The sequence below is a fragment of the Mobula hypostoma genome, chromosome 28 (genome assembly GCF_963921235.1).
Source record: "Mobula hypostoma chromosome 28, sMobHyp1.1, whole genome shotgun sequence".
In the NCBI taxonomy this organism is placed as follows: Eukaryota; Metazoa; Chordata; class Chondrichthyes; order Myliobatiformes; family Myliobatidae; genus Mobula; species Mobula hypostoma.
In genome coordinates, this window is record NC_086124.1 from 23212883 (window position 1) to 23227080 (window position 14198).

The 14198-nt window shown below is 44.1% G+C and overlaps 1 protein-coding gene across 1 annotated transcript in view; it reads left to right on the forward strand.

The window, feature by feature from the left end:
* LOC134338669 (sialoadhesin-like) overlaps positions 1–3749 on the forward strand; it is a 41834-nt gene extending 38085 nt beyond the window's left edge. Inside the window, exon 9 of the mRNA XM_063034683.1 lies at positions 1659–3749. Coding sequence (XP_062890753.1) covers positions 1659–1772 — 114 coding nt within the window. The 3' untranslated portion in view covers positions 1773–3749. The remainder of the gene's footprint in view (positions 1–1658) is intronic.
* Positions 3750–14198: the final 10449 nt, after the last annotated feature.

Genomic DNA, 14198 nt, shown 5'->3' on the forward strand with positions numbered 1-14198 from the left:
GTACAATGAAATAACAGACACTACGCCACATACAGTGAAAATATTTAGCTTTATAATTCTTAATTTGATTAAAAGGTTAGTAAGGAAAAAGCAAAAAAAAAAAGAAAGAAAGAAAAGGGCCCATTTTACATGAAACAGTCCAATACACACAAGTTGGAGATTACGGTTTCCCCTTCACCGATCCTCCTTTGATCTCCCTGATCTTCACTGAATCTCTCCCCCACTCCGTGTTGACTCCTCCGACCTCTTCTCTCCGGCGTCTTCTCTCTTCTTCCCTCGCAAAAGCCCCAGCCCAACCTTAGTGTCCCTCACCAGAGAAACCTCCCCCGAATCGGTTCATCCCAAATGGATGGCACACATTTCTCCTATCTCTTACCTTCAATTGTAACCCAAACAAGCAGCTTAACACAGGGAACAGAAAAGCATAACAGAGAAAAAAATACGAACCATGTTAACCAGGGCATTCCACTGCTGTAAGCTAAAATAAGAATTTATCTACAAAATGAAACAGTGCCAAACTGAGAGCAGAAGAGTGAGATAGTGTTGATGGTTCATGAAAAACTCTGAACTCTGATGGTGAAAGTGAGAAGCTGCTCCGAAAGCACTAAATGTGAGTCTTCAAGCTACTGTACCTTCTTCCTGATGGTGGTAATTAAAAGATGGAATGCCATTAATGGCGAGTGTCCATCATGATGGATGGCGCCATCCCGAGGAATTACCTGTGTGGTGGAGAGGGTTGTGGCCATGATGGGGTGGCTGAGTATACAACCCTCTGCAGCTTTTTCACTTCTCTACATTCATCATCACTACTGTCATCATCATTACGTGCCGTGTTGTATGACGTAAGCAATCATGGGCTTATGACCTAATTGTTCTTGGTATTTTTTTTTCTACAGAAGTGGTTTGCCACTGCCTTAGTTTCTAGGTAATGTCTTTACAAGACGGATGATCCCCCCCCCCACCCCACCCCAGCCATTATCAATACTCTTCAGAGATGGTCTGCCTGGCGTCAGAGGTCGCATAACCTGGATTTGTGATATGCACCAGTTGCTCATATGACAACCACCACTCCCTCCCATGGCTTCACATGATCCTGATCAAGGGGGTGGGGAAGGCTAAGCCTATACCTTGCCCAAGGGTGACTTGCACGTTAGCCGTGGGAAGGAGCGCCTGTGCATTGGCACAGCCATACCGGTCGATGATACAACCCGTCAAAACACCTTCCACGGTACATTTGTAGAAATCTGTGCCCCTTATTTGTTAAAAACCTCTATCAGGCCTCCCCGCAGCCTCCGCCTCTCCAGAGAAAACAGCTCAAGTTTGTCCAACTTCTCCTTATAGCTCATACCCTCTAAACCAGGCAGCATTCTGGTGAACCTCCTCTGCATGCTGTCCAAAGCCTTCACATCCTTCCTACAATGGGTGACCAGAACTACATACCAAGTGTGTATTTCTCAAACCTTTATACAGCGCAACATACCCATCTGACTCCTGCACTCGATATGCGTCTATAGAAATTTGTTTAAGTTCTAGATGACGTTCCGAATCTATGCAACCTTCTGAGGAAGTAGAAGCACTATCGTGCCTTCCTTGTCATTTCTCTTGCGTGTCATTACTCAAATAATTGTGCCTCTCACTTTTGCTTTTTTCCATTCCAGAAGAGGGTGTTTGAAGACCGGGACACCAGGTCAAGACAGCACCAGATTCAATACCCTGCCATTTACGAGAACACTGATACGGATGGTAGTGAGGTTTATGCAAATCTACAATGACTGAGAATTGGGATTAGAATCTGCAAAGAGAGGAGAAGAATGACCCAAAGCATTAGTCGATCAATTTATCATTTTATTTCCTTCCATCAGCTCTCCGACGTGCTAGAAAAAGCAATCCAAGTAGTCCAACCTCTGCTTTTCGCACAAACCCTCTAATGCAGGCAATATCCTGTTAAACCTCTTCTGCTCCCTGTCCCCACCTGTAATGGGGCAACCACACCCCATACCCCCTGTAATGGGGCAACCGGACCTGCACACAATACTCTAAATATGGCCTGACCAAAGTTTTATACAGTTGCAACATGACTTGCTAATGTTTATATTCAGTGCTCCGCACGCCGTCTGATTTCTTTATCACTGTGGCCACTTGTGTTGCAGCTTTCAGGGAGCTTCTGACTTTCTGATGGAAATTTTGTTTGTGGTTTTTGCAATGTCATTTTTGTACTCCCTGTAATACACTCAGTGGATACGTTATTAGCTACCCCTGTACACCTGCTCTTTAATGCTAATATCTAACCAGCTAATCATGTGGTAGCGAGTGAATGCATAAAAGCATGCAGCCACGACCAAGAGGTTCACTTGTTGTTTAGACTAACCTTCAGAAATGGAAACGAATGTGATCTACTTTGCCTTGACTGTGTTATGATTGTTGGTGTCAGGCGGGATGGTTTGATTATCTCAGAGGCTGCTGATCTCCAAAGATTTTTCACACACAACGGTCTCTGAAATTTACACAGAATGGTGCGAAAAGAAAACATCCAGGCTGCGGTAGTTCTGTGGGCGTAAAAGCCTCGTTAATGAGGGAAGAATGGCCAGACCGGCTCAAGGTAACAGGAAGGCGGCATCAACTCAGTTGAACACACGTTACAGAGTGGTGTGTGGAAGACCATCTCTTAACGCACAGTGCGTCCAACCTTGGATTGCACGGGCTATATCAACAGAAGACCACGAACGTGCGGAATTACATTCCATTGCACTTTATTAGATGCTATCGAGCGTACATGGACTAAAGTATGCATAAGAAGAAGGTTCAGTTTCTTGTTAATTTTCAACGTGATCAGTGGCGACTCCGGTTGGTAGATTTCAAACAGAGTGGTCTGAGGAGCTGCTGAGATGTAACAACCCGTTCATTGTGGGACGAGCGGACACGGATGATGTTTCACTGAGGGCCAGAGGAACAGTGATAGGGTTCGAAATGCCCACATCGCAAGATAAGGAAAGAGATTAAAGGTGATTTTTCCTTGGTATATATGCTAACATAAAATGGAAGTCTACAAGACAAAATGGTGTAGGTTTGGAGTAGGTTTGTTTTGAGTAGGTACAAGAAAACTACCGTAGAACAAGCAGCACGGTACTGCAGTGGTTATCACACGCTTTACAGTTCCCGCCACTGCCTGTACATTTTCTCCGTGATCCCCTGGGTTTCCTCTGAGTCCGGTTTCCTCCTAAAGTCCAAAGATGAACCGGTTGGTAGGTTGATTTGTCATAATAAGCTGTCCCATGCTTAGGCTCGGATTAAATCAGGGGATTGCTGTGCTCGAAGGGCCGGGAGTAAATAAGTAAATAACTTAAAAAAATTAAAAAAAAACACTCCGCAAGAATGTTTTGAGAACCCTCAAGCCTACAGAATTAATAGTGGAGATTGGTGAAAAAACAGGTTTGTCTGAGGAAGATGAGATCGTTGTGCAGGCGCAGGTACCAAATACGGGAAAGTGCTGGGGTGATAATTATGCTTTGAAGGAATCTAAAGAGTCTAAAAAAGGGCACTTCTTTTGCGCAGGGAGAGAGCGTTGTATTAGACTAGGTCAGGACAGGGACAAGTATGTCGAGCGGGGTTAGAGTATGTTGAGTCAGAGTTAGAGAGGGAGAGAAGGCTGTCGCTCGCTCAGTGGATAATGAACAGTATTTTGATTTCTGTACTGCTACTACTGTAGACACTTGTTTTTCTTTTTTATTTGAAGTAATGCTATTTCTAATAAACCGTTTCCTTGTTCTTTATCACGTGTGCAGTGTTTCCCTTTTGTTTGCGGACACCTTCAGCTGAATCAGAAAAGAGCACAGAATGATTTTTAAAAATAATTTTCAGTGCAGATCCCCGTCTCAGAGTGACTGCGTTGCAACACAGGCAAGAGAGCATAGAACATCTACATTATAACGTCGTACAGTCTAGGGGTGCTGCTTTGCGACCCTCTGCTGAATAGAACGTTGAACAGTACAGCAGATGAGTAGGCCCGTCTGTGCCAGCGATGATGCCAAATTAAGTTAATCTCGTCTTCCTGCACGTGGTCCATATCATTGCATTTCCTTCATATTCGTGTATCAGCCTTCATTATGTAACCATATAACAATTACAGCACGGAAACCAGGTCATCTCCGCCCTTCTAGTACTTGCCGAACTCTTACTCTCACCTAGCCTTAATACCTCTTACAGACACTGTTGAATCTGCCTCCACCATCACTCCTGGCAGCGCATTCAAGGCAATCACCATTCACTATATAAATAAGAACAACATTACCTGCAAATCTCTGAACTTTCCCCCGTTCGTCTTTAACACGTGCTCTCTAGTATTTGACATTTCTCATTTGTTCGTTATGTGCCGTGTCCTATGATATTCACGATCGTGGTCTTTCCATGACTGTGATTATTCTTGGCAAGTTTTTTTTTCTACTGAAGTGGTTTGCCATTGCCTTCTTCTGGGCACTCTCGTTCCAGGACGGATGACCCTAGCCATTATCAACACTCTTCAGCGCTTGTAGCGTTCAACCAATTGTTCACCAGCAGGGACTCCCGCGTCAAAACTATTGGTCAGGGAAGAGCAGTGGCTGGAACCTCTTTTGGCATTCAAAGGGGGACATGACAATGGAGGATGACTAGAGGTTATTGTGGTAATCTCTGCCCAGAACAATTGGGAGCTCCAGGGCTTGGGGTTGGAAGAGGCAAGGCAGCGCAGGGTTGTCTCCAACTCCTGATTCATTCTCAGTCTGGCAGTTAGATTGGGAGTGGAAACCAGTTAAAAGATTGGATGTGGCTCTCACAGGAGAACAGAAGGCTTTGCAAATACGAGACTACAGTCCTTTATTGGACATTACGTCCCGAGGGAAGCCGTGCAGACTCAGCACGAGTTGAAACATGGGAATGGCAGTCTGGCGAGCCGATAGGAGCTCACGGAATCCAGTGACGTGGGCAGCCTTGGAGAATCGTTCACAACCACCAGACTGGTAGACTATGCATCAGAGGGGGGCAGAGCAGTGATTAAATCCACCGAGAGGTAGAACAAGGGGTAGTGAGGCACAGGCACCGGACAGAGCAGACCCGCAGGGCGCTGACGTTACGTCTTGTTTTGGCCACAACTGGGGCAGGCGGGACGGAGTTGTGGACGCCCTGGGACATAGGTGCATGCCCCAAAAATCGTTTCTCGATAAATGGCAGGATCCGTAAAAACCCTGTACGTCCAACCAGATGGGACGAGTGATCCCATTCCAATACTCTGGGGCGCACCGTGGCAGGGTCAAATAGACAGTTGGGCAGTCCTCAACGCCGTCTCTATTGCGCAGATCATTCGAGGAGCAATGCACAAGCGAGGAAGGATGGGCTCTGGATTGGCATTGTCTTCTGAGATGTCAAATTGGCGGGAGAAAGCAACGACCTTGGTATTCTTACTGCCAGGACGGTAGGCAAGGGTGAAATTAAACCGAACGAAGGTTTAAAGGTCATTCACAAGACGTCGTCGGGGAACCCTCTGGATATGCTAGATGGATAAAAGGCTCTACATCCAGTAACTTCTGAAAAGTTATGTATATGTTGTTTCCCCATGATAATGGCTGTCCCCACATTCGTGTAGACCTTCTAAGAATTCATATTTAAAAAAATGTGCGTGTATTTTGTCCATTTCATTAATATCTTTCACGAATTATGTTATACCATGCTCCCACTTGATCCATAATTTATTACCTTAAAACAATGGAGAGGAATCGATGGGCTGAATGGCCTAATTCTGCTCCTAAATCTTACGGTCTTACCGTCTTCGTTCTGCCCCAACTGCTGTACTCAACCCCTCACAAATGGAAATATCTTCTTCCTGTCTATTGTGCTAAGGCTCTGCATGATGATGGTGTTGATGGTGTTGATGATGATGATGATGATGATGGTGATGACGATGATAATGATGATGATGATGGTGATGACGATGATAATGATGATGATGGGGATGGTGATGGTGATGACGATAACAATAATAATAATTTCAATCGCCATAAGAAATTATCACTACAGAAAGAAGGGTTGACCAGTGGAAGAGCATGATCCTCCATGGAAGATCCCCACGACCTGAGTAGAGTAGATGTCGACAAGGAAGCGTCACCCGGCTCAGAGTTGGAGACTTCTTCCCAGAAACGGGGGGGGGGGGGGGGTGTCCTGTGTGGCAATACAGGACCAGGCGTTTAACACAAAAATATTAAAATGCATAATAAAAGATTAAAAAATTCAAGACGATAAATGCAGAAAATGTCAAGAGAAACCAGAAACAATCCAACACGTTACAGAATGCTGCAGTAATTCAACTCAATCTGATTACTTACGCGGGAACAATCACGTGGAAAACATCATTCACTAACATTTTGCTTTAAGATACAAACTCATGAAAGACATCATACCTTACTATAATGCAACGCTGATCCAGCTTTAGAGTCAGTGTCCTACAAATTACATTACAATCCATTATTTACTGATAGGACAAGCCTTAATAACCATCCAGATTTAATATTACAGGTTAAACAAGCAACAACATCTTACTTATTGGATATAGCCAATCCAAGCATACATAACTTACAAAAATCAACGTGAAAAACACTAGAAATATGTTGTATTAAAAGAAGAAATTGAAGGACTATGGAACAGGAACAGGGTATCCATTGCCCCAACAGTAATATCTATTACTGGTATCAACCCAAAGTTATTACACAATAACATTAAAGAATTAAGTCTACACAGCAATAGTGATGTAAATCTCTAGAAAGTTACACAAATTCGCAATACACCGCCAGGAAAGAAATGCCAAGTCTTTCAAAACCAAGGGTGGAAGAGGGTGCTTCATGATCAACTCCTCGTGGTGTACAAACGCGGCGGTGGAGTTCCAGTCCTGTTCACCAGACCTAGAGCACCTCGCGATCAAATGTTGTCCATTTTACCTGCCGCATATTTTAGCAATCGTTTTGGTAACGGTGCACATCCCTCCTCAGGCCAATGTCAAGCAGGCTCTAAATGTCCTGAGTGATGTAATTAAAATGTCACGGTCCTCATCGGTTATTCCTTGGGTACCTTTAAATTTACTTTGTGTCACGATCAGGACCGTTGACTGCTTGTTTTCCTTAATTCATTGTTTCCCAGTGTTTCTTGGGCTCTGTAATTAAAGACACGAGTCTCAGCTGAACGGGCAGTATTTACTGTCGGGCTCAGAGCTGCTCGGTGCGAGATCGCCATCGGACGGCACCCTGCCAGAACGAGCCAGGTTACATTGCCGGAGCTACTCAAGTCTTCTCCCCGAAGCGAGTGCCAGTAAGTCGCCTTTCCTCACTGGAACCAGCCTGTTAAGTTACCTTGCCTGATGGAGCCGCTAAGCTACCTCGCCGGAGCGGGTCTGTCAAGTTAACCCGCCGGACTGAGACCATAGCCGCTCTCTGTAGTTCCTGGGCCGCATCAAGGGCTTGCCAATACTTGGAGCCATTTCATGTCAAGGTATGAAATGCCTATCGTTGTGTGGTACCGTCTCTTCGCGTTCTTGTTGTCATGGACCGATCCGTGAAGTCCGCATTCCGGTTCACGGTCCGATCCGTGGATTCAGGACTCCGAGTCTTCCAGCTCTCCCTTGTTTTGGTTGAGTTAATCAGAGGCACCTGATTCCCATCTTGGGGCTTGGGATATACGTGGCCTTGGGGTCGAGTGTGGGCTTGCTAGTTTGTCTTGTCAAGATTTCCTGGGAGCAACCTGCTGGAAGGCTGGGGTGGCCACTTGCCATCTTTGGGCCGCATGGGGGAACCATCCCCTCATGGAGCCTTGCAGTCAGTAGTCGGAGCTGTCCTTGCGGTATGGATTCGGCCGTTTCCTGCGCCAGCTGAGTGGCCGTCAGCCACTCCGAGCTAGGTAGGGATCCGGCTGTTTCCATAACCAGCCGAGGTCGCTGGCCGTAACTGCGACTTGGAGCAACCCTGATGCAGAGATGGAACTGTCTGTCGTTCTTCAGTGTTTGTCTCTTCTTGTCCTCGCCTCCGTGGGGTCAGTCAGGCCGTTCTGCCGTTGCCCTGCGGAGGGACCTGTCTTGTCTTGTCTTTGCCTCTGTTGGGCAAGTCCGGTAGTTCTGCCGTTACCCGACGGATGGTCCTATCTCATGTTGGTGTCGTGTTAAAGATGAGTCCCGGCTTTTCGAAGGATAAGTCCCGGCTCTATGTTGATGTGCAGTTCCCAGTCTGCCTCCGAGCTCCATCCTCCGAGTTATCAGCCTCCGCATTTCAAGGCCCCAGCCTGTCTGCAAGCTCAAGCCTCAAGGCCCCAGCCTCCAGTCCTGTGGTCATGTCATGTCTTTGCCTGGTTCTGGGGCCCGAGCCCGAGGCAAGACCTAGGTTCTTGGTCCTTGTCCAGTCTCTGACTCGGGGTCCAAGCTCGGGGTAGCAATTATCTCAGTGTCCAAGATTAGCCGGGTGAGCTGCCTCAATGACTATCATCCAGTAGCAGTAACACCTACGGTGATGAAATGGCCTGAGTGGTTGGTTATGGCTAAAATCAACTTATTCCTCAGCAAGGACCTGGGCCTATTGCAATTTGCCTATCACCACTATAGGTCTACGGCAGACGCGATCTCACTGTGCCTATCTAAACGCTGCTTTAATGATACTTTTTAATCTATTTTAGCCACTTCCTCTGGAATCTCGCTCCATAGACCCGCCGCCCCCTGGATGATACAATTGACCTTTGGGATTTCATTAAATCTTTTCCTCTCAGCATAAACCTGTTCGTCTTAGTTTTGGATTCTCCTACCCCGGGGAGAAGACTGTTATGATCCCCTTTATAAATGTCTCTCACAACTTTAAGCATTTCGCTCAAGTCGCTGATCATTCTCCTATATTCCAAGATCTATCCCGGCGAACCTCTGCTATGCATCCGCGGCCTGCTAGTTCTGGCAATATGCTCATAAATGTTTTCCATAAGCTGTTCATTAAAGTTTAACCCTGCCTCTTCCAAAAATTGGCAACCAAAACTATTTTGTCACGCGACCAGCAACAATGACGATAGAATCGAGTCAGGTTTTAAAAACAAACATAAACATTTATTAAACTCTGCTCAACAATAGCGAAAGGTATTCAAACGACTAACTTAACCGGAAGTTAACTGCTATACGGCAACTCTGGAACAGTTCTTAAAGTGGTAAATTCGAACACAGTCTTAAAGTAGTAAATTCGAAAGTCCAAATGATTTATACAACCAGGAGAGAACTCTCTGGAAACGGATTTCTTCGAAGTTTCTGCTGATTCTGTCCAAAGGATTCACGACGAAGGAAATAAAATGACTTAAAGGAACTGCACCTTTCCTGGAGAATGATCACTGCAAAAACTTTCCTGATCTTACAGGGGTTATCTCAGATGCAGGTCACTATTTCTGAACGAAGATTCAAGAAGGTCGATCCTTTATGAAACTGCCGAACGACACCAACTTTACTCGATCCTTCGGGTTCCCGTAGTTTAGTAAGGTCTTCACTCTCCAATACTAGACTTGCAATAGAAAGTAAAACACCACTTTAAAACGAAACTGCGTAATGAGACGAATACGCAGCACAACGGAATAACTGACGAATTAAACAACGAATTAACTGCGTAACAACAGTAGTTTCCCGTTATATACCTGTTGAGTACATGTCATCACGTGATTTCACGCTGGTCGGAAAATTACATCACCCCATAATCATAAGACCATTACATCATGCTCACAAGATACTCAATTACATCATGATCATAAGACAGTCACAAGATACCCACGAGGTATGTAGCAGTATACATTAGTCCAAGAGCGTGCTCACCAACTGCTACTGCTTAGCGCAGTGATGAGAGGTTCAGCAGTGTCACAGCCTCGGGGAAGAAGCTTTTCCTCTGCCTGCTGGTGCGGGAGCGGAGGCTCCTGTAGCGCCAACTGGATGGGAGGAGAGTAAAAAGTCTATGGTTAGGGTGAGATGCATCCTTGATAATCCTTTTCGCCCTGCCCAGGCAGCTTTATGGTAGATGTTCTCAATGGTGGGCAATTAGGTGCCGATAATCCGCTGGGCAGTTTTCTCCACACGCTGGGGTGCTTTGCGGTCCGATACGGGACAATTGCCATACCACACTGAGATGCAGTTGGTGACTATGCTCTCAATGGTACAGTGGAAATCTATGGAGAATGGAGGAAGTCACTCAATTAGTCCAGTTGATCAGATGCTTAATGACGTTCTATAGTATTGTTATTGTTTTTATTTTGTTTTATTTCATACACGATGTAATGCATGAAAAATATGCAAGAAACTTTTCATTGTATCAGTACATATGACAATAATAAATCAATAAGAATACCAATTTTTCTGTTTCGAGGATATCTGCAGAGTAAGAATTTCAGCTTGTATATTGTATACATTCTCTCATATTAAATGGAACTATTGAATATATCTTAGAGCCATGGACTCCGCTGTGGCGTTGACACGCCAGTGCAGGCGGGCTGCGGAATGGGTTCAGCAATTCTGCTCGTGAGTTCGTGAGTATGCACGAGCATGCTCACGAGCACAATTAGTTCTTCATTGTGCTGGGGTTTAACTCACTTTCTCTCATTCCAGTCTTACCGAGACTTGACCAAAAGCACATCAACGTTTATGCTCCCTGCTTCACTTCGTCCTCGTCCGAGAAAGAAGACTAGCGTTCATTGTTTTTGTTTCCCTTCAAGCTCTGCAACGGTTTTTATTAAAGTTAGTGAACTGTTGACCTGTTTCAGTGTCTCCCGGTCTTTCTGCACTTGGGCCATATTCGTGTTATTTGACAGATACCATTCACCATATTCGTTAGGTGTCGTATAATATAGGGAATCATGGTCTCAAGACCATAATTGTTCTTTGCAATTTTTTTTCTACAACAGTTTATCACTGCTTTCTTCTGGGCAGTGTCTTTACAAGACGGGTGACCTGACCCATTGGCAATGCTCTTCAGAGATTGTCTGCCTGGCAGCAGTGGTCGCATAACCAGGACTTATGATATACACCAGCTGCTCATCCGACCGTCTGCCGTGTCTTTACGTGACCCTGATCGGGGGCGAAGCAGGTGCTACACCTTGCACAAGGGTGACCTGCAGGCTAGCGGAGGGAAGAAGCACCTTACACCTCCTTTAGAGATGTAGCTCCACCTCGCCACCCAAAATACCATTACCAAAATCATACCAGGAGTAAAGGAAGAGAATCCGTTCCTCTCAACCAGTAATACAAAGAAGTAAAATAAGTTTGGAAATGGTCAAATTACATCATATGAAAATGTTGAATAAATGACCTCCAAGACTTTTCGAATTTAATAGAGGGATCATAAACAACACTTCTATTTTTTTTTCCAAATTTAAACACAGCATAGTTTGAGAAAATCAATGACATGTGGTAGGAGGATTAACTTCTTTCCAATTCAGCAAACTGGATCTTCTAGCCATTAAAGTAAGAAATGCAATCATCCGACGAGCTGAAGAGGTTAAATGATTTTACTTCTTTGTAATATTGGTTGAGAGGGACGGAGTTGTGGTTTTCTCTTTTCTCTTTTCCGATGTTACAAAACAGCCCATGTCTTTTTTTTTTTAGTTTAGTTGATTAATTCTGTTTAGATTAGTTTTTTCTTGGGGGGGGGGGTTTATTATTTTTCCTTTTTCATTTTTGTTTAGATATTTTTCTTTGGTTTATATTCATTTGTATCCTTTATAATTAGGAGTTTTATTATTTAAGTGTTATCTGGCTTTATAATCACTTACTCTAATTATAACAATATATTCCCAATAACTTTGTACTACCACCATGTTATGTTTATTTTTATGAAACTAATAAAAAGATTAAGAAAGAAAGGAGTAAAGGAAGAGAAGTCACGTGAATAGTTAAAGCACGCATAGTTTATTGGGTTTTGGGATACACAAATAACAAACGGTGAAGCAACTAATTAGAGGAATGATCATTTTTACTTTTATTGTCTATACATTAAGGTCAGCCTTATCATGTATTCAAAAGGGTGTGGGAGTGAGGAGTTGTTTGAAGCTACCAATTGTATTTGAACTCTGGTGTCAGGAAATTTGTTCTCCCTCGATAAGAGTGGAAAGCTGCCCACCATCGAGGCAGGCTCAAGGGACGTTGCCTGGAGAAGGCGGCATCTATCATTGAGGACATTTGTGGCATTCACGCTTCTGGTGACGTGGAACAGACGCCCTAAGACCCACTCTCAACGATTCAGTAGCAACTACTGCCTCTTCACAATCAGATTTCTGAACTGTTTATGAACCATGAACTGCTACACCTTCTGACGTATTATTTGTAAATTTATGTCGTTGTACAAATTTCTTGTAATCTAAGTCAGTGATTATAAACCTGATTCTGATTTTGAATCGGAGAATATTTGCACGGATAAATGTTATAATGATAGATCATCAAAAGAGCAATCCAAAAGACATCGGGGCAGATGCTCGAGGGTGATAAACGGGGTTACAAAGTCTCCCAGGGCTGGACTCCGATTATCAAGGAATGTGATAAGGAACCATTAGGGAAGAAGTAACGGGCGGATAGAACCAGACTGGGACAGGTAATCGACGTCGTAAGTATATAAAACAAATCTGTAGTGTGACAGAGAGTGGTGAACATTGGGAAACAATCTGAAACACTCATTTGTCAATTGTTAGGAATGTTTGGAATATTCTAGTGGTGTTTAGTGTTGTGGCTTTCTGAAAAAATTTTGTATAGATATTACTGTGTAGCCCTAATTGTTTAATGCTATTGTGCAGTGCCTTTGGGCGATAACAGTTGGACGTATTACTATTGAGACAATGTTCCAAAGTCTTTCAATTTCCTCTTTTAATTCATCCTTTGTTATTATATCCAGACGGTTATTAATGGATTGTCCTATCTGTAATAACAGATCGGTTTCAGTATTATTAATTTCCTTTTGTATTTGCACAGTTTATTGCTGTTTGCAAATAGGTTTGTTTTCCATCTTGTGGTATGCGGTCTTTCATTGATTCTATTATGGTTCTACCACTGCGTATGCTGGCAAGAAAACGAATCTCAGGGTTCTGTATGGTGACATATATGCACTTTGATAATAAATTTACTTTGATCTTTGAATCTTGGAGCGGGTGATCTACAGCAACGGAAGACCACGCACAAACACGCAGTGGTCACTTTATTAGGTGCAGGGGATATCTAGGAAAGTGGTCACAGAGTGTTCAAGACAATGCAACAACGTCTAACATACTCAGAAGGAGTATGACTCAAGACTCCTTCTTAACTGACTGTTTAATGCTCCGGGCCAACAGTGACTAGTGGAACAGTTATTCAGACAAACTCGAAAATAGAGATCACTAGAGCTTATCTCTGGGTTTCTATTTACAGAAGCTACATGTTTCATTACACACTTATACACCTAGAGGCCGGCATGGAGCCCAACCCGGTTACTTCTGCGACTTAAGTCTGTTTAATATTTTAATAATTAGGATGAACGGATATTTCAAGGCAAGTTTGAGGCGCATCCTGAACTTGGACTGGGTGACCACATAAATAAAGGAGTTCGTGCAGGAGCTTAAGTTCAGGAATATGTATCCGACGCGTCGGAAAATATATTCGGAGTCATTGTAATTGGTCCCTCTCACGTTATAATACAGGAAGTTTATAACGTACAATGACCATAGAACAACGAAACTACCGCAGATGGCAAACAAGAGAACAATAGACTTCCTTCTGCCTGCTATAGAAACATAGAAAATAGGTGCAGGAGTAGGCCATTCGGCCTTTCGAGCCTGCACCGCCATTTATTATGATCATGGTTGATCATCCAACTCAGAACCCCGCCCCAGCCTTCCCTCCATACCCCCTGACCCTCGTAGCCACAAGGGCCATATCTAACTCCCTCTTAAATATAGCCAATGAACTGGCCTCAACAGTTTCCTGTGGCAGAGAATTCCACAGATTCACCACTCTCTGTGTGAAGAAGTTTTTCCTAATCTCGGTCCTAAAAGGCTTCCCCTCTATCCTCAAACTGTGACCCCTCGTTCTGGCCTTCCCCAACATCGGGAACAATCTTTCTGCATCTAGCCTGTCCAACCCCTTTAGGATCTTATACGTTTCAATCAGATCCCCCCTCAATCTTCTAAATTCCAACGAGTACAAGCCCAATTCATCCAGTCTT